This window comes from Saccostrea echinata, unplaced genomic scaffold, assembly GCF_033153115.1.
Source record: "Saccostrea echinata isolate AGI-Se365-2 ecotype Australia unplaced genomic scaffold, CSIRO_AGI_Sech_v1 ptg000077l, whole genome shotgun sequence".
NCBI classification, from domain to species: Eukaryota; Metazoa; Mollusca; class Bivalvia; order Ostreida; family Ostreidae; genus Saccostrea; species Saccostrea echinata.
Window position 1 is genome coordinate 288,670 of NW_026889826.1, and position 19,745 is coordinate 308,414.

Here is a 19,745-nt window from a genome sequence, read left to right on the forward strand (position 1 = left end):
GGAAAACCTGGAATCTTTCGTAGTCAATACTGCTATTAAATCACACGAAAGATACAACTAAAACAGGTTGTCAAACTTCTTAATGACACATTTTTATTGATTGTACAGTACCAACCAGACCGAACCTGAAACCCAAGCAGTCCCAGAAAGCAGCCCCCGGGTCTGCTTTGGGACTGGTCTGGGACCGCTGTGGGATTGCTTTCCGTCAAGTTGGGTCTGGTAAGTACTGTACTTAAGCATGGGAAAATTAACATATACATGTATTTCTTTTAAAATTTATTTGCAAAGCATTTTTACAATGAAGTTAATCAATGTTCATGAATAAGAATGTTAACATTTTTTTGGAATTTTTAATTCATAAGATTTTTTGGTCCGTAAAAGTGTGTAAAACAACTTCATTATAAGTGACATATTACACCCGCATCCTCGCTATGACTACAGTCATGAGTTCCAAATCCACTGAAGGAACAATGAGCGAGAGATGTCTCACTACCCCCACAACTAACGTCATCCATCCATATCTGTCCAGTTCTTTCTCCAAACCGAGCGGAAGACACCGCCTCTGCAGTGCTGAAAATCAAAGATATAACAAATATACTAATGAAAACATCTACTTCAAATTAAAGGAAAATAGATTATATTTAAGAAATAAATAACAAGTTTAAAAACTTCACTTGGAAATGAAGTGGGTCGGTCACGTGATCAAATCCTGTGGAGGCCGAAGACATTCTCAGAAGATTTGATCACGTACCGACCCACTTAATTTCCTAGTGAAGTTTTTAAACTTGTTATTTATAACTTATATACACATTTGAGATGAACAATCGAATATAAATTTTGCACTTGCTGTCCGTTGTAGATTTTAACAAAATATTGGCTTGAAAAGCGGTTACGCTTCGAATTCATCTGGTAAAGGATTCTGTTTTGAAGGGAATATTTTGTGAAAGGCTACTTGTGATCAATAATTGTGAGCATATTATTGTCTGGGAATTTTTGTATTCATGAGAAGCGACATTCGATGTTGAAAAGACAGAAGAAATACGTCCGATGTTTAAATATATAAAAAGTTGGAGGACTTTCGGTCGGAAAAGTATGGATGAAGACACTAGTTCGAGCCAGTTACCTTGAAATCAAACTAAACATTATAAAATTTGACCAAAAACATTGTATCTGCTATTTCAGTAAGGCATATTTATTATGATGTAGACACAGAGACACTGGCGACAGCTTACATTGTTGAGACAACGCTCTCGATGATGCACGTGTGCTTACCGAAATGTTCATATGGAGAAATGGTGTTCAGTCTGCTGATTTGCATATCGGCCATTTTGGAACTATAATGGCGGCCGAATTTATAAAGGTTTATATAAAGAAAATACAAAAAATCGCGAATTTTATATCCTAACTATTTCGGATAAAGTTCTTCCGCCGATGGTTTGATTCTTCTTAATATCTTCTTCCGGAAATGACAAGATTGTTGATACCAAAGTGAAAGTTGCGACCGCCATTTTGATTTGAAAATTCGAAGCGAGAATACATGTATATTGTTTTAATGAAGGAAAGAGCGCGCACTGGTGTTTTTATCATTTTTTATGGGGAAATGTAAGTGTTTATTACAAGTTGACAGAGTTCTTCCGCCAATTAAGAAGTGCAGGAGAGAGCCTATTTTTATAAAATACATGTTTTACCATTCCATGAGGAGTTACGACCGCCTTTTTAATTTGAAGACGGCAATTTTTTGCATCAATGGGATCTACTTTATATCGGAAAAACGGTGTCCTGAGTCGTCAGCTGTTATTCACACAAATTTCTACCCATATAACTATGACGGAGCCTTGAAGAAAAAACAAAACGAAACAGGCTTGCAGGTTTTAACATAAAAATATAAAGAAATGGAATTTCGAGTTTATTCAGCATCTAATGAATATTAATGAGAAATAAATCACGTGGAAACAATCTCATGAATAAATTGCACACAATTTCTCCATATGTTGTGCATGGCATGTATTCATTGATATTTTCCATCAGATTTGCAAATTTATCGTGAGTAAAGTTCATTGAGGAATAATTAATTGAATACCATTCAGAGTTTATGATGAAAATGAAACTAAAGTTCTATGTACAGGAAAAATAAGAATAAACGATGAGACCGTGCAGGCTGACATAAAAGTTTTTTAATTCTCTATGTAAAATCACCAAAGAACTGGATTATACACTTGTTTACATTTTAAATAAAATGATTATTATTGCGAATTTTGTACATTTTTTCGTTCATGAAAAGCATGCTGCTACAATTGCTAAGGGGCAAGTCATTTTATTTATATATTATTGCGCCGTGTGATTAGGTCACGTAATGACCTATATATGAGCCCTGGAAAACTTCATACAGGGATTTATCAGTACCTTCTCAGGGGCCGAAATTTGTCCCCATTCCAAATTGAAAATGAGTTCAGATTTTCCCAATTTGGCAGTTTTTTTCCCAATTGGTGAACAATGCTTTTATATTTAATTATCTTGGAAAAACACAGAGTAAAATTGTCAGATTGTCTGTAATTTTCATATATTTAACTCATTTAGCAAAGCTACAATCATAACACATGTTTAAAAACACTGTAAAAACATCGCTAATTTTTAATTCGAATTTCCTCTGTTTTTCTGAAAATCGTGATATTGTGTAATTGTATTGATTTATGAAGTTATTTCAAACCTACTCAATTGATCTATGAGTGAATGGTAAGGACTGTACGCATTATTTCAGATAGAAAAATATATTTTCAGTGTTTTAATACATATTAAAAGAGAACTTTGAGAAAATGTGTACTTAGTATAATTTTTTGCAGGAGGTTTATAATCTCCAGAAACAGATTCTATAATGACCTAAATTCGAATCATGTACACACATGTACTACCCTTATTTATATAGGTAAATATTTTTATACTCATTGAAGACAATATTACTTTTATTAGTCTATTATTAATAATTGATCTTGTATGGTGAGGTTTGATCATATTAAATTGTCTGTTTGGTTGCCCAAATAAGAGTTCAAGCTGGAATCTTAAATGAATTACACCTTAATACATGATTTAAGCAACATTTTAAATTTTTCCCAATTTCATCAAATTGCCGATAATTTTTTCCAAATTCTCCAAAAATGGCGTTTCCCAAATTAGGCTGATAAATCCCTGTCATACAGGTATGAAGATATTTGCTCTCTGCATGTTTACATAACAGGGAGAAACCACAAATGTATATATTAGATTTTAAACCTATCTTTCATTTAGTGACAATCAGGATGAACGTTTTAGACGTCTCCGTATTTCTGTAATTTAGAATAAGACATGGTCTTCCTTTCATCAGCCAAAAAAGTGTTGTAAGTGCTTGTACAATTAAATAATTGCAATTAACATTTTAAAAAATGAACACATACTCTTTTAAGACAATTGGAAAAATGCTAAAAAAACGTATCGCTTGCGCGGGATAGACTTGAGAAATGAACAAATTCTTCATGGATTTATAAAACTCGCAGATACCTATAGACAGGAACCAGCTACCCCTATACATTTACACTTAGACTTGTTAGACGTTTTTTTTCCCAAATTACGTTATTATACATGTTCATTATGTGTACCATAGGAAAAATCGGGGTCGGGGGGGGGGGGGGGGCAAAACAATCGCTTTATAATAAAAAAAACCCCAAACATACACAAGAAGAAAAGACAGATACAAATCTAGTTTATTAGACTCCACTTTGTTTACATCAAACCCCCGCTGGTCTTTTGTGGTTAAAATGCTTTCTTTGTTTGTTAGTATGGGAAGCAGGTTATGTAATCTTTTTCTGCAATAGCTGCAAAATTAATTCCCATACTAACAAACAAAAAAAGACATTAATTTTTATTGTTTATATTTATGTATATAGAAATAGTCATCTAAACATGCTAAAGTAGGATGAAATAGGTTAGATTGAGCATTGAATTCTTATTGTATAATTGAAATGTACTTCTTTGTGTGTTTCATTGATGGAAGAGCCACTGCTCAAGGAATCTTTACAAGTGTATGCTTAATGACATTTACTGGTTGATGAACAACAATAGTTTACTGAAGGAGGGATTCTTCTCATATTTCTTGTATTTAAAAATTAATGAAATTTTCAGAGATTCAAGAAGACATTATCACTAAGTGATGGTATCAGTTAGATTAAATTTGACCGTTTTATTATCGAAGCAAGGTCAGGTCAAGGTCATTATCTTTTTCCTTGACATTTAGAGTTAAAAATTACTGTTGCTAATCATGTGGTGCCTACTTCTATTTTAAAAGTTAAAATGTTTTTCTTTTTGCACAAAAAGATGTTACCATATCTGGTCTATCAGATGATTCTATCAAATTACTTGACGTAATTTAACAAAAAGAGACATTGACTAATCCGAATTTCCTCTGTTTTTCTTAATTTTTTTTAGGATATAATAGTAATTTTTATATACTTCTTATATTTAAATATTTCTTATTTTCACATATGGTAAAGTAGTCATAGAAATATACAAAATGATATGAAAACAAAAAGCTTTGACCGTTTAGTAAGAGAGAAAAAACACTTTTTACTGATTTTTTGCTCAAAAATGTTTTTAAATCAGAAGCTTTCAGAAGCTTGTAATTTGTTTAGAAAATCAATATTATTTGCTATAGTTTAAAATTTTAGGGGATTTTTATTAATTTTAGCTAATTTCAATGTTTCTTTAAGTCTTTGATTGTTTAAAAAATTTAACTAAATGTATTGTTCTGCAAGTGATTTTGATAGGCAGAAAAGGAGATATTTTCATACGCCGCAGTTGCGCCACTAATATAATCCTTGCTGGATTTCATACTTAGCTTACCATTTCTATCTAAATTTGTACAATTATGATGAGTAAAGAAAAACATGATCTTTTAAGTACATTACAGTTACGTATAAAAGGCATACAAGCAAATATACTTGGATTATTTCGTCTAGTCAGAAACCAGAGAAAAATCCCTCCTTAAGAAATAAAGGAGGTAATATTCAGTGGATGTAAAAATAACGTTTTATTTATGTCAACATTTAATGCCGGATCACCTTCTCTATATATGTATTTTTCTCTTGACTATGCTCTTCAAATGGCTTTGCATCTCAACCTTAAACAGTTTTGGAAAATCCATAGAACAAGTAAAAACAACGGCATTTACAAAACCCAACACCATGAAAAAGACAGACCATCTCTTGTGTTTAGAATGAATAACACAAGACAAAGGCAGAGCGGGAGCATTCGGTTATTACATTAGGTCACCAAGATAGAGTAATCTCTCTCTCTCTCTCTCTCTCTCTCTCTCTCTATATATATATAATCCTGTTGTAACAAGATAAAAATCTACGAAGAAACAGACTAATTCAGAGAATTCATGTTTTCCGCTTAAGGGCAGAATAAGTGGGTGGAAAACGGTGTAAGAACAGAAGAATTATTCAATGACCTTCTATACTTTGGCCTCAAACTTATACAAGGGGCTTTTCTAAGTTAGCCATAGTGAGAATTACCACCATAAATTGTGTTATAAGAGCTCAAAGAAAACTAGTTTTCATCTGGAAACCGTTTTTTATGCAATCATGTACATTTTCTAACCCAGCTTTTGAACTTTTGACCTCAAAACCTATAGGGGTATTCATTAGTTATTAGAGGTATAAAATGCATTACAAAGTCTTTAGGAGAACTAGAATTATTATTTGGAAACCATTTTGTTCAGTGACGGAAGTTCAGGTCCCAGAATCATGAAACAGACTTAGACTTAAGTCAAATTTTCAATCAGCTGTAAAATGTCTATTAATTATTGAATTAATCTCTAAATTTGCAGATAGCAACACTTTTGTGAAGCAATATGAAAAAATATTTTAATTGTGGTCTGCTTCACGTCTACAACATTTTAATACAACTGAAAGATTTAAGCTTAAGATGTTTCAAGATCCCGGGACCTGATCTTGGCCTTTACCTTGTGATCTAAAAATAAACACGAAATAGAAAGAAGATGGGTGAACAAGGCGTGCAGAATGCCTATAGCTTCAGATATAAAAAAAAATCATATTCAAATTGTGAATTAAGTATTTAAAGTAAAGTTTTCATTGTTGAAATTTATGAAATTATGATCATCAAAACTTTTCTGAGAAAAAAAAATCTCGAAAAAATTATTCTTTTATTACAAAAATAAAATGGTATTCGTGGGATTCGAACCCCTAACAATAAAAATCCGGAGTATATTGCTTTGAGACTAACACGCTACCCACTACGCTACACAGCTCCTGATGAATAGTGGCATTTAAATCATGTTTGTGATATGACCCTTGGCTTACTGGACTTCAAGTATTTTTCGGAAAGATGCGAATGCTTTGTAATAAAAGTGTACTTTTAATGTATAGTGGGTCTTTGCTCCATTTTTTTTGTAAACCAAAAAATGCATATTTTTATGCAAACTTTTAGGATTAACTTTCAAAAAAATGGAGAGAAGACCCACTCATTTCGAAAAATTTTGTTAAAATGTGAGAAAATGACCCTTTTTGTTCTCTTTAGTGTGTGTATGCTATTTCGTAGGCAAATAATTTCAGTCTTTGTGAGCTTTTTTTAAATTATAGAGATTTTACATAAAGTATACTTTAATTTTAGGTGAAATATCAAAGAAATTTTGGATATAATTGAGATTTTATTTTTCACTTCATGTTTGTCGCACTATAGGCACTTCGCCCGCCTTGTTCACCCATCTTCTTTCATTACAAAGCCTAAAGACTTGTAAAAATATTATCCAGAAACTAACAAAACTTTTTAAAAAGTTTTTAGCAATAGCGGGGAATAAACAATATCAGGCAGAAATTATGTTATATTTAAACAAAATTCTGTTTAAAAAAAAAAAAAAAACCTGACAACCATTACAAGAGGATGGGGATGGTGTTTTGGATGTTTATGTTTTGATATCTTATAATTATAGATTTTCCTTCTGATTTAAATTTAGTAGCACTGTATTTACCCATGATATCCCAGCATCCGACAAACCACACGAGCGTCATCATTATCCCAGCTGTCATCACAGACACTCCCATCTGTATTTCCTAGTCTCACGACCACGGTTCCTTCTCTAGACGAAGATCCCCCACTCAAGCGGACTGAGACTGTCTAGCACAAAAGTTTTAATTTTTTTTTTTAATAATGTCTTTTATTAACTATGTTGATCCGTTTTTTTTTTAATAACGATGTTAAAAATTAAAAATATAATCTAAGATCAAACGAACTATGGACTATTTTAGGGGAAATATGAGGAAAAACTAATCACTCCGGCGGCTGAACTTTGTGTGAGACAACGGGACAGATATCTATTTATAGAATGTCTAGGACGTCTCGGGACTAGTGCAGTAGTCGCATAATTATTGTCTGGACAATATTTGACAGGCTTTAGAAATGTAAATGGTGTATGCAAACAATTTATTTGTATGCAATATCAGGTTTTAGTTTACAAGAAAATCTTACTGTACAAGATTTAGAATATTTTTTTCAAAAGTTTACTCACAGCAGACAATCCCAACATCTTCAGAATGACTGCAATCTTCTTTTGCAAATTCATTGTGTTTACAACCTGCTATGGATTTCTCTGGTCCTCTACAAATGACATTATCCAGTACAGTTGTCCCTCCCCCTTGTCCAAATGGAGCGCTCTGCTTTTGGATGGCACCAGTCCTTCAAATACACAAAACAATACGTAAACAACACCGGCATTTCTTATGAATGATTTGTTGCAAATACAATAATGTCCTTTCTGACATATTCCATTTTGTCAAATAAAATCTGCAACATGACTATTTTGTTATGAATAAAGATAAAATTTCACTTTGAATTTTAGTCGATTGATATTTCAATTTGGGTTGGGATTAAAGTACATGTGGATATTTGAACATAACATTTTGGTATTCTTGTTTCATTATTTTATAGGAATTATTTATTTCCTGTTACAATTTGAGATATATGTATAGAAATTTGGTAATAGTACTTTATTTGATGAAAAAGAAGGAATGTCTTTGAAGAAAAAATTAGTTCAGGTAATTGTCTAAAATAAATAATATGTGTCACTCAGAATATTTGGCATGAGGGATTAGTAAACTGTTTAAGCCTTTAGAAATACAATTATGTAATTTTGTTGGAAAAAGAGAACAGCTGCAGTAATTTGTAGATAGGTGATGTGTTTTTTTGTACATGTACATTTCTTTATGGTTTCTTTTATCTTTTTTATCTAGTGTCAAAAACTGGCAAAACAAAGTAGAATCCATAAACCTATTGTTAGGGGATTAACTTGTTAAGTGGCAGGTCAAATACTCAGGTAATGGTCAGTTCATGTCACGTGATTTTCCAAAGTGCGATTTTTCGGCTATTATTTATATAAATTAACAAAGAAAATTAATTTGATTGGATAAAATTATTAACGGCAAGCGTGGGTCCCCGAATGGAATTGCGCCCGCTACTCGGCCATGCTATTCGGAGACGTGAATAAAGTTACATCGTTTTTAATTTGATCCACGCTTTGCTTTTCCTTATTACAGGTATGGTAAAAATGTTTTATTTGGCTCGTCACTGCGAGCTCTTAAAGCAACGCCTGGGCGAAGAGAAAATTCGGACTTTACACATCCTGTGGTCCCATAATGCTTAGCGAATTGCATCTCGCCGCAAACAACTTTCTCGCGGTAGCAAAAAAAAAAAAAAAAAAAAAAAAAAAAAAAAAAAAAAAAAAAACTCGACAAAAAGTAAAATCACCTTGATATAATGGATATAAAGCAGATTAATCAAACGTTCTTGATTAAAATTAGCACTGTTCAGACTTCGTTTTGGTAATGCAACATACATACGACGTCATATGACGTCAGAGTCTAGATGTAGCAAATGTCACGTGCTGTCTGACTAGCCCGATCTAAATTAAAACTGAAAGGTATCTGCGCTCGCCCTAACGGTTGCACCGTCAACATATTAAAGAAAATGTTAATTAATTATTTACTAACATTTGCAATTAATTTCTAGAGTTTATAAAATTTGAGCTTTCAATAAAATAGAAATTTATTTTAAAAGAATTATACTGAGATCAGGGCATTTACATTTGATATGTGTTTTTATGATTTTTGTTGTATTTCGGTAAGTTGTAGTAGTATGTAGAGTGTAGGTTTATAGTTAGGCACGTTTTACTTGTTATTGGTTTTATGCCGGAAATATAATGTCTTTGTTTGTTTTGCTCTGTTATTATTATCAAACTCTCCAATCGAGGGAGGTAAATTTAAATGTATCCAGTATAAACAAGAGTACAACGTTAGTATTTCTATTACCAATTACATTCTCTAGATTTTTATTATATAGAGTAAGTATTTTTAATATTGTTAATCACTCTATGAGTCACCAGATGTTAGGTAGGTTAGGGCACACTTGTTTGTAATGCTACGAGCAACTCATAATGATTTGTTTTATTGTGCCTGGGGGTCGTAACATAAAGGGTACTTAAGTCTAAGACCATGCTTAAGTAGGACTTAAGTACAGTCTTAAACTTAAGACCGTAACTAGAAACGTGCTAAGATTCAATCTTTGCAAAACTTAGGCGGCCAGTAGAGGTGACTTAAGTATAATCTATTTTTTTAAAACATATATTTAGAACTATTTAAGGTTGAATTTCTATATTAAAACATTCCTCTATTCATATTATGCATTGAAAAATAATTTTCTATATTTGATATACTGGTATAAGAATTTTAGTTTTTCGTCGGGGGGGGGGGGGGGTATTCATCACTGATTCCAATATCACTCTCTAAATGACATAAACATGTACATGTAAATGCAAAATATTATTTTTGGGATACGTTTGAAATATTAATGGAACTTAGGTTATAAACACTAATCATTATAAGTAAATTGTATACAGTAATCATGGATTTATTTGTTCACTGTGAAAACATGAAATGATTTTAAAAATTTTCGGTGAATTAAAGGATGATGACTGGAAGACAAAGATTTTCTGTAAATTAGATTGAATGTAGAACGCAGCAAGCGAGGATTCAGACAGAGTTCACTAACGTTCCAGAGAGAGAGAGAGATTGTTGATAAGTTGGAGATATACGAAAAATAATTTTCTGAAAACAATTCTTTTCCATCCTTCATTAAATTGTAAATAAGAATACCTTAAAACGTCTGCAGTCTCTGCTTGCTGATTTGGGAGGAAAAAATTCAAAATGTCCCTATTGTTTTGCACTTTTTTTTTTATCAGAGTTTCAATTTCAAGTACATAGACATTCGGGGGTCGTAACATAAAGGGTACTTAAGTCTAAGACCATGCTTAAGTAGGACTTAAGTACAGTCTTAAACTTAAGACCGTAACTAGAAACGTACTAAGATTTGACAATCTTAGCAAAACTTAGGCGGCCGGTAGAGGTGACTTAAGTATGTCTTAACTTTCTTAAACATTTATTTAGAACTATTTAAGGTTGACTTTCTATGTTAAAACATTCCTCTATTTATATTATGCATTAAAAAATAATTTTCTATATTTAATATACTGGCATAAGAATTTTAGCTTTTCGTCGTCCTGGGGAGTGGGGGGGGGGGGGGGGGTATTCATCACTGATTACAATATCACTCTCTAAATGACATATACATGTAAATGCAAAATATTATTTTTTGGGATACGTTTGAAATATTAGTGGGACCTAGGTTATAAATACTAATCATTATAAGTATATTGTATACAGTAATCATGAATTTGTTTGTTCACTGTGAAAAAATGAGATGAAATGATTTTAAAAATTGTCGATGAATTAAAGAATGATGACTAGAAAACAAATAAAGATTTTCTGTAAATTAGATTGAATGTAGAACGCAACAAGCGAGGATTCAGACAGGGTTCTCTACCGTTCACTAACGTTCCAGAGAGAGAGAGAGAGAGAGATTGTTGATAAGTTGGAGATATACGAAAAATTATTTTCTGAAAACAATTTTTTAATTTTCATCCTTCATTAAATTGTAAATAAGAATACCTTAAAACGTCTGCAGTTTCTGCTTGCTGATATTGGAGAAAAAAAAATCAAAATGTACCTATTGTTTTTAGTCCCCTACCGGTGAAACCGGAGGGGACTATAGGTTTCCTCTGAGTCTGTCCGTCCGTCCGTCTGTCTGTCTGTCCGTCTGTCTGTCTGTCTGTCCCTCTGTCTGTCTGTCAGTCTGTCCCACTTGGTTTTCCGCACTTTTTTCCTAAACGCTTGCAGATATTGAGCTGATTTTTGGTATGTGACTGTATCTTGATGAGTTACAGATCAAGTTTGCATTTCGTTCCGCTTCATTGATTTTTGACGGAATTACGGCCTTTTCAATTTTTACGTGTTTTCCGCAATTTTCTTCTAAACGCTTGTAGATATTGAGCTGATTTTTGGTATGTGGCTTTACCTTGATTAGTTACAGATCAAGTTCGCATTTCGCCCCGCTTCATTAATTTTTGACGGAATTATAGCATTTTCAATTCTTAATGGGAACGGAACCAGATTACACTTGCCGGTAGGGGACTAGTATTGCTAATGCAATACTCTCAGAATGCTTGTTTAATTAGAGTTTCAATTTCAAGTACATAGACGTTCGGATATCGTGCCATGTCTGCGAGAATGACAATTTGAAAGCAAGTGAACATTTGTCAAACGAAAGAATAACAACAAACGGTAAACTGAAAACATCGCAGTCTCGAGTGATAAACAATATTCACGCATTTACAATGAACCACTAGTGCCACTTTGTGACCGTGCAATATTTGTTTTCAAATACACTGCATTTTTGTACTTAGTATTTATTAACGAATTGATTAACACGTTAGAACAATCCTCAGCATGTACGAAATTACTCAATGTTGCAAGCAATTGTCCCTCACTGGCAGATGACATCTCTTGTATAGGATTAAGCCCCAACTCTCTACAAATCATGTTAAATGTTGCATATGAATATTCCAGGAAATGGCGCTTTAAATTCAACGCATGCAAATCTTGTATTCTTCGATTTCGAGCTAAAGGTAATAAAACTAATCAGCAACTCATTTGGACTTTAGGTGATGTTCCTATTCCCTGTCTAGATTCCTGTAGTCACTTAGGAATTATTCTAAACAGAAATTGCTCCTTAACAGATCGAATAAATGCTGCCTGCAGGAAAGGAAGAAACTCTTTTTACGCTCTCACAGACATTGGATCTCCTTACCTTAATCCATTAACCTTAGTTCACCTCTACAAATCGGTCATCCTGCCTTCCGTATTGTACGGCTGCGAACTGTGGAATAATCTATCAGCAACAGATTCTCAACGTCTTCATGTCTTTCAACATTCTATATGTAAGACTTCACAGAACCTTCCACGTCAGTCTAGATCCGATATCTGCGAAAGCCTCTTCAACGTCCTTCCAATAAGTGCTGAGATAGACGTAAGGAAACTCTTGTTCTTTGGACGTCTCTGTCGTATGAACTGTAATTTTTTGCCAAAGAAAATATTTTTAGTCCGTTTATTTTCCTTCCTTGCAAAGCTAAGCAACTGCCAACAAGGATTTGTTCCAGATGTCGTTAAATTACTGTTTGCATATGATCTTGTTCAATTCTTGCACGAGTGGGTAGCTGATGGCGTGTTCCCTTCCAAACTTACTTGGAGAAACATTGTGAGATCCACAACCAGCAGAAAACAGAAGGATCTTAGACAACGTCGCATGGCAATCAACATAGATTTTTCGAGGTTTCTAGCAGTTTTCAGTGATAGTAATCCATCTTCCTTCTGGCAAACGCCAAAAAATTGTTATGAAATCCGCTTATACAAGTTTATATGCAAACTCCTTTCCGATCCACCGCGTGATTCACTGAATATCTGCCATTCCTGCGGGGCTACATTCCATGACCTGTTTGTTCATGTCAGCTGTTCGTGCCTCATCACTTTGGACATCCGGAACAACTGGTGGAGTGACATAATTAACACCTTTCCTGTTGAACTGTCAGCTGAACTGTGTGTGCTCACCGAAGAAGATCTATACGTAATACTCCTCGGTCGCACTCCAAACACCAGGATAGAAGCACACAATATTGTAACTTTCAAAATAAGGAACTATCGACTTATACGGGATGCGTCGGCACATTACTATAGGGTAATGCATCAACATATGCCAGTGGGGGGCAATTGGTAATCAGAGTACAATTATTTGAAGTAACACACTGACAATTGTATATAACATTGTTTATTTATTTTTCATTTCTGTTTTCTTTTTCCTTTTTGTTTGGTTGTTTTCTTTTCTTACTTTGTATATTTTGTATAATGTATAGTTGATTTTGTTCTATATATTATCTCATGTCATGAGGAAATAAAGAATGAATGAATGAATGAAGTCAAAATACTTAGCAAGCTTTATGTTACGACCCCTCGGTTATCGTGCCATGTCTGCGAGAATGACAATTTGAAAACAAGTGAACATTTGTCAAACGAAAGAATGACAGCAAACGGTAAACTGAAAACATCGCAGTCTCGAGTGTTAAACAATATTCACTCATTTACAGTGAACCACTAGTGCCATTTTATGACCGTGCAATATTTGTTTTCAAATACATTGTTTTTCGAATAATTTAAACAGGATTAACTTTAATTAAATTCGAAATCTAATCTAAAATAGCTAAAACCGATAGGTAATGACGTCAGCTTTAATATATATGTGATTAAAAACGTAACTAAATCATTTTTACAATTATATATATATATATATTGAAAAACTAGGATGATTTATAAAAAATATTTTGAACATAATTTTGACTTAGCTAAGACCTAGCTAAGTCCGTTTTATGTTACGGTTTAAGACATACTTAAGTAGTACTTAGTCAGGACTTAAGATTGCACCTAAAACATACTTATGACACTACTAAAGTCAATACTTGGCAAGCTTTTTTTACGACCCCCTGGTGACTATTTGTTGTAGCATTCTATTCGGAGACTTGAATAACGTTACATCGTTTTTTATTTGATCCACGCTTTGCTTTTCCTTATTACAGTGCACTCAAACCTAAACTGGACCTGGTGGCAGAAAAGCAGAATCATTATAACTAAGGATTTCTCACAACCGAGCGAGTTACACAAATTCCCAAAGTCAAAAGGGCGACACGACAACACCTTTATTTGATATTTAATACTCGGTCTGTATTTGTTTTTGTTTCGATAAGAAAAAAATATTTATCTTATTAATAGAATATTTTTTTTACAGTTCCTTTTTGACCACACATAGAGTATTTGGTTGTTTTGTTTTAAAACGCATTGCAAGAAGGCGATCCCTTTACATGTACAATGTACATGTATATGAAAAATTTTGAAAGCCACTTTGTTTCTGTACAGAATGCAAAATCCTGTGTATTTCGCACTACTTGTGTTTAAGATGAATGATAAGAAAAAATGTGTGGAACGGTTATATATTATGATAAAAAAAAATAAATCTAACTTTTATAAGAATCAATTTCAATGATTAAAACAATTTTCAAAAACAGTAATTCATGACGTTACCAAGCAAATCCCAACTGGCGACAAATGACCTCAGCGTTAGTGTCAGTAAATAAATCATCACAAACAGTTCCCCAGGCGTTATGGTATTTCACTTCGACACGCCCTTCGCCAGTGTGACTCCCACCAACAAGTCTTACACCTGCGATTGGTAGAAGTGGAAACAAAAAATAAGTATTCACTCCTGTATGTAATTTTTTTATTACCTAAATGACTGTATATTACGTTAAAAATGCAATCTGTAGTCGTTTATACATATAGAGGCTCGAATTGTTTATTAGCCCAACATTTAAATTTCACTGTCATCAAATTGGAATAAAAGAGGAACATTAAATGCCCACTATTTGGTGTCAGGCCTTTTACAACAACAACAAAACCTTAAATACAAAAAAGAAAAGAGAGAATTATATTTTCATAATGGTATTAAGAAATTAATGATGAACTTACTAGGAATGACCTCCACTTCCAAATTATGTACACGGGAATCCATACTTGTAATATTGGTATTTAGTCGCGATAGTGTATCAGAAACCCTTCCAGAGACTGAAGAATATTGTGTCGATAGCACTGATAGTTGGTGTGACGTATGTTGTCGATCCTGAGACACTGTGCTTTGAAGAGAACTCAGCCTGCTCTGTGTAGTATGTAGGTCACTTGACAAAGTTGTAAGCCGATTCTCATTGTTGTGCTCTTTGGACGAGAGTGTATTCAAAGACTGTTTGATCGCAGAGATTGAATTTATGTTGGTCGTAACTTGGCTGGTCGTTTGCGAAAGAGTGCTCAAAATTGTCCCATTTAATATGCTTATTTGCCGCCTAAATTCAGCTTCAACATTATTTATCTTGCTTTCTTGCGTAATCAGCGACGACGAAAGGAAATGGACGGAGTTTGCCATTTTGTTAATTTTCATTGCAAGATCGGTTGCGTTTGAAATATTGGTGAGTCTGTGATATTCATCCATGATTCGCTGAACGTAGACCTGAAGAAGGGAAATATCACTGCGAAGACTTTGTGTTGACGGTGACTGTTGTGTGAAATTCAAAAGATTTTGAATTATGGTAGCTTGCGTCTGCAAGGTTTTGTTTTGTTGTTGAATATTCATCTGCAAAAGGTCCATCTTTTGAAGCATGTAAGCAACAGTATTTGCATCGTAACCAGAAGATGAACTGGAAAAGTTCGTCAAGAGTGGCTTGTTCGTGTTCAGTAGAAAGCTGTTAACCGAAATTGTTTGCGCAAGTGCAACAAACACAGAGAAAAAGAGAATCATTCTGTTTTACTAGTATGGATGCGAAGAAATAATTGTACTACTCTCAGACAGAAAGGCACCCGTCTTTTAAACATAAGTCATATCAATCTGACCCAATAAATATTGTCTAATGCCATTCTGAGGATAACCTTATTCAGATATCTTGCTTCCTATCTTAAATTTCGACTCAAGTTCGTACACGTTATGAAGTAACTTCGCTCATGATGGAACCTTTAGATTTAGAAGGAACATAGTTGCATGTTTGCGAAACCCTCTAAAACTCGAAATAACAGATATAATGTCTAAAAATACTGAAAAATAAATGGAAAAACAATTGATGTCACTTCAAAAACAAAGATAATTACCAATCTTTTCCGTTCTTCTGGATACGAGTTAAATAATTTCTTTCCAGCTATCAACATACTCACACCTGTCGTCGTCTTTTTTTTTAATTTGGAGTTGATTTATAATAGGGTCGAAATCTTTTTTTTTTCAAGGGAAAAATAAAACCACATGTTTGACTTACCTTTAGGGACATCGTTTGAAAGTGAAATTAGATGCTGTCACATGACAGTAATACCCGCACGTAAGTGTTTGCCTCTGATGGTACTCACCCTTGTGTCTGGGTAGCGAAGAAGCCAGTTATTCTATATTCTAATTAAATACATGCATGTACAGTGTATACATGTACTAAACTGAACATAAAATGCACAGGTGAGCAAGGTCCTTGAGCTAATATGTCAGTATTTCAAATGAAAAAATCATAACCGGTCTGAAATTAAAGATTTTGAAGAAGTAAATTCTATTAAAGAGGGATTTAAAAAAAAAAATGAATGTTTATCTGTTCAGAGAGGGATAGAAAGAGAAAAAAAAATTCGCCCCATAATTGGAAATCTGTTGTTAAAAACAGCAATATTTTTAACTGTACGGAAACTTCGATGAAATAGAAAATTTTAGATACCGAAATGAAATGTTAAAAAATGAATTGAGCAAACTTATTTCAGTTCAATGGGGGAAGGGGGGGGGGTGTCCAAACCCTCCCGGGTATCCACTTATATTTCGTCCTAATATACCCTCATTCCCAATTTACAATTCAACTGTTTTCCTGTCATATTTGCCTCAGCTTCCCCTCTTTGGAAAGTTTCTACATGCACGCCTGGTGTTTTAACAGCCTCCGAAATTACAGTATCCATCCCGAATTTCAGTGGTACTAATTAGCCATAATCTTTAATTTGCACATAGTGCTTGTTTCACTTACATAACGGATTTTTTGCATAATCTATACTATTTTGAAAAATCCTTAACCATATATTTTCCTATTGCTAATCAAAAGATACATTGAGTGATTGTTAGTCAAAAAACCACCAGGTCATCTAAACCCCCCTTTTTATAAATGGTATATTTTCCAAACAGTTAAGATCTCCACCACTAAAACATACATTTTCTTGCTGCACATGACAAGATACATTGAAGTATTCTGTTGGGCAAGGACCATTGGTCATCCTAAATACCTCTCATTTTATGATTTTTTAAAAAAATCTTTAAAATGCTTGAGATCCCCACTACTAAACCAGATATATTGCTATACGCGTCAAGGTGCATTGGGTATTTTGTTTGGCAAGTACCAAATGGTTACCTCATTTTATGATTGTTCAAATATCTCTTACAACTCTTGAGATCCACATCCCTAAACCATATATATTCCTGCATTGAGTATTATGTTGGGCATGTGCCCTGGGGTCATTCCAATCCCTTTCGTTTTATAATTGCTTAAACATCTTATGAGTGAGATTCCCACCCTTTAACATAATATTGATGCATGTTACACGCAAAAGTGGCATTGTGTTATGTAAGGCAATTGCCGATTGGGTTATCCCCCCCCCCCCTTCAGGAAAAAAAAAAGAAACTTTCGAGACCATATTGCATTTCTTCAGGACACCATCAATCATATTCCAAGAGATTTGCATACAGGTTAAATGTAAGACGAATTCTGAGAACTAGGTTTTTGTGTAGTTAAAAAAGTCGTCATTCGACACCCCCACCCCTCACCCCAATTACTATTGCGGATGGAAAATGAAAAGTCTGAAACCTAACTGCACATCTTCGAGACATCAAAAATCATTTTGCAAAAGTTGATTTGAATACCGCGTAAATTGTAAGAAGAATTCTGTGAACAGTTTGAGAGAAAAAAAAACATTGGTTTTTTTTTTTACCCCAATTGGTCTCGCAGATGAATAGAGAAGTCTGCAACCTGACCGCCAATTTACAAAGACACCACCAATCATCTTGAAAAACTGACTTAGCTACTGCGTAAAATATCAGAGGAATTATGGGTACCAAGTTTTTGAATAAAAAAAAGTCGGTTTTCGACCTCCATTTAGCCCCTAGGATGAAAATAGTGTGACAAATGGACGGACTGATGTAAAGATGAATAATACCCCCCCCCCCCCCCCCCAATAATCACCAGGAGTTCATATTTTAGCATCGAAAAATGACTCTTGATCTTTATTCGACGTCGAAAAATGACCTTTTTGTCTGTAGAAAAAGTGGCATTACCCCTGTGTACCCTAAGTGAAGAAAAATAAGCCCCGTATAATAATGACCCTTAATAGATTTTATAAGGGATATATTTTTTTTTCTTTTTGGTTAAGAGGACTAAGAAATATAAACCAAAGCCCCTTGCGCCAAAATGCTCCCTTGAAGGAAATTAGGGATATAGCGAAAAAATGATTTGTCTTTTCTGATAAATTATTCGTCTTCAAACTAGACAATGTGGAAATAATGATTTGAAAAATGTATCTTTGTTTTAGAGATTTAAAAAAAATTCCCTTATATATTCCAGAGAGAAGGGGGGAGCGAGAACAATTATATATTTTTTTTCTGGGCTTCAACGACACAGTACTATTTGAATTTATTCGGATCGTATTTATAAAAGTCATGGCTTTCATGAATTTTCGTAAATTTGTTAGTTACCAAGATTCTAAACCAACAAAATGTATTTGCTAGCAAATTCATTATAATGACACAGGAATTTTTGAAATTCTGACTTGAGACAAGCTATTAAAAACCCTGTAACATTAACTCATTTGTTAGTACCCTGCCTCTGTTTAAAAGTTTATCGTTCTTGAAGCATTCTGTTGCTTACCAAATAGTTTGAGAGACAAAACACTATATGCAGGCGATAGTGGAATATATTAATACATTTCCATTTAAAATAAAAATATGAAAATGCACGGTACACGGCACATGGTACATGGTACACAGCAGAATATATACATACATACATATATATATATATATATATATATATATATATATATATATATATATATATATATATATATATATATATATATATATATATATATATATAATATTTTATATTTCAAAGATGACATTGCGATTAGGAAAATAAATTAAAGTTGGCTAATTGTTTAAACTAATGGAATTGGGTTCTTTATTTTTACTTATGCACTTTTATTCACATCAATATTGTTTTGATTTGACAGATATTAAGAATAAATGAAAAACCAAGAAAATGCGATGCACAGAAAAGTTCAATGTAATGGAGTTAGATAAGGAATGCTTTCCTCTTGAAGAAAAAAATATAATTTTTTTCCGCTCATGAAACAAATTACTTCGCAAATTACATGCATTGAATGTCTTTAGACTAGATGTTTTTCATGCTAGACATGAAGATGATGGAGAGTAAGAGGTCCATTGGCTAGTTAAATAATTTATTCCACTGAAATTACAAGAAAGACTCACAACTTATATTTTTATTCTTGAAAACGTTATCTTTTAAACATTGGTGATACCATTTTGTCTAGAATGTTTCTTTACAATCCCCTCCAAAATAATCTGAAAGATTACACGATTTCTTGAGAAAGATAATTTTGACATGAAAAAGTGTTCTGCAAACAATGATGAACTGGATCAGT

At 33.4% G+C, this 19,745-nt stretch overlaps 1 protein-coding gene across 1 annotated transcript; it reads right to left on the minus strand.

Moving 5' to 3' along the window:
* Nucleotides 1-398: 398 nt before the first annotated feature.
* Nucleotides 399-15,846, minus strand: LOC133176600 (deleted in malignant brain tumors 1 protein-like). The gene is made up of 5 exons (XM_061311710.1): nucleotides 15,006-15,846; nucleotides 14,562-14,700; nucleotides 7,556-7,722; nucleotides 7,019-7,160; nucleotides 399-570 (listed from the first exon to the last, which is right to left on the minus strand). The coding sequence occupies exons 1-5, from the start codon at nucleotides 15,823-15,825 to the stop codon at nucleotides 399-401; spliced, it is 1,440 nt and encodes a 479-aa protein (XP_061167694.1). The 5' UTR covers nucleotides 15,826-15,846.
* Between the last annotated feature and the right edge of the window lie 3,899 nt (nucleotides 15,847-19,745).

Bases quoted from the DNA above. Each gene is read 5' to 3' on its own strand.
- LOC133176600 (XM_061311710.1), bottom strand. From the start codon at position 15,825: ATGATTCTCTTTTTCTCTGTGTTTGTTGCACTTGCGCAAACAATTTCG. The intron at 14,701-15,005 runs GTAAGTTCATCA...TACCAATCGCAG, and splicing joins GGAAGTGGAGGTCATTCCTA to GTGTAAGACTTGTTGGTGGG. The intron at 7,161-7,555 runs GTGAGTAAACTT...TGTGCTAGACAG, and splicing joins AGATGTTGGGATTGTCTGCT to TCTCAGTCCGCTTGAGTGGG.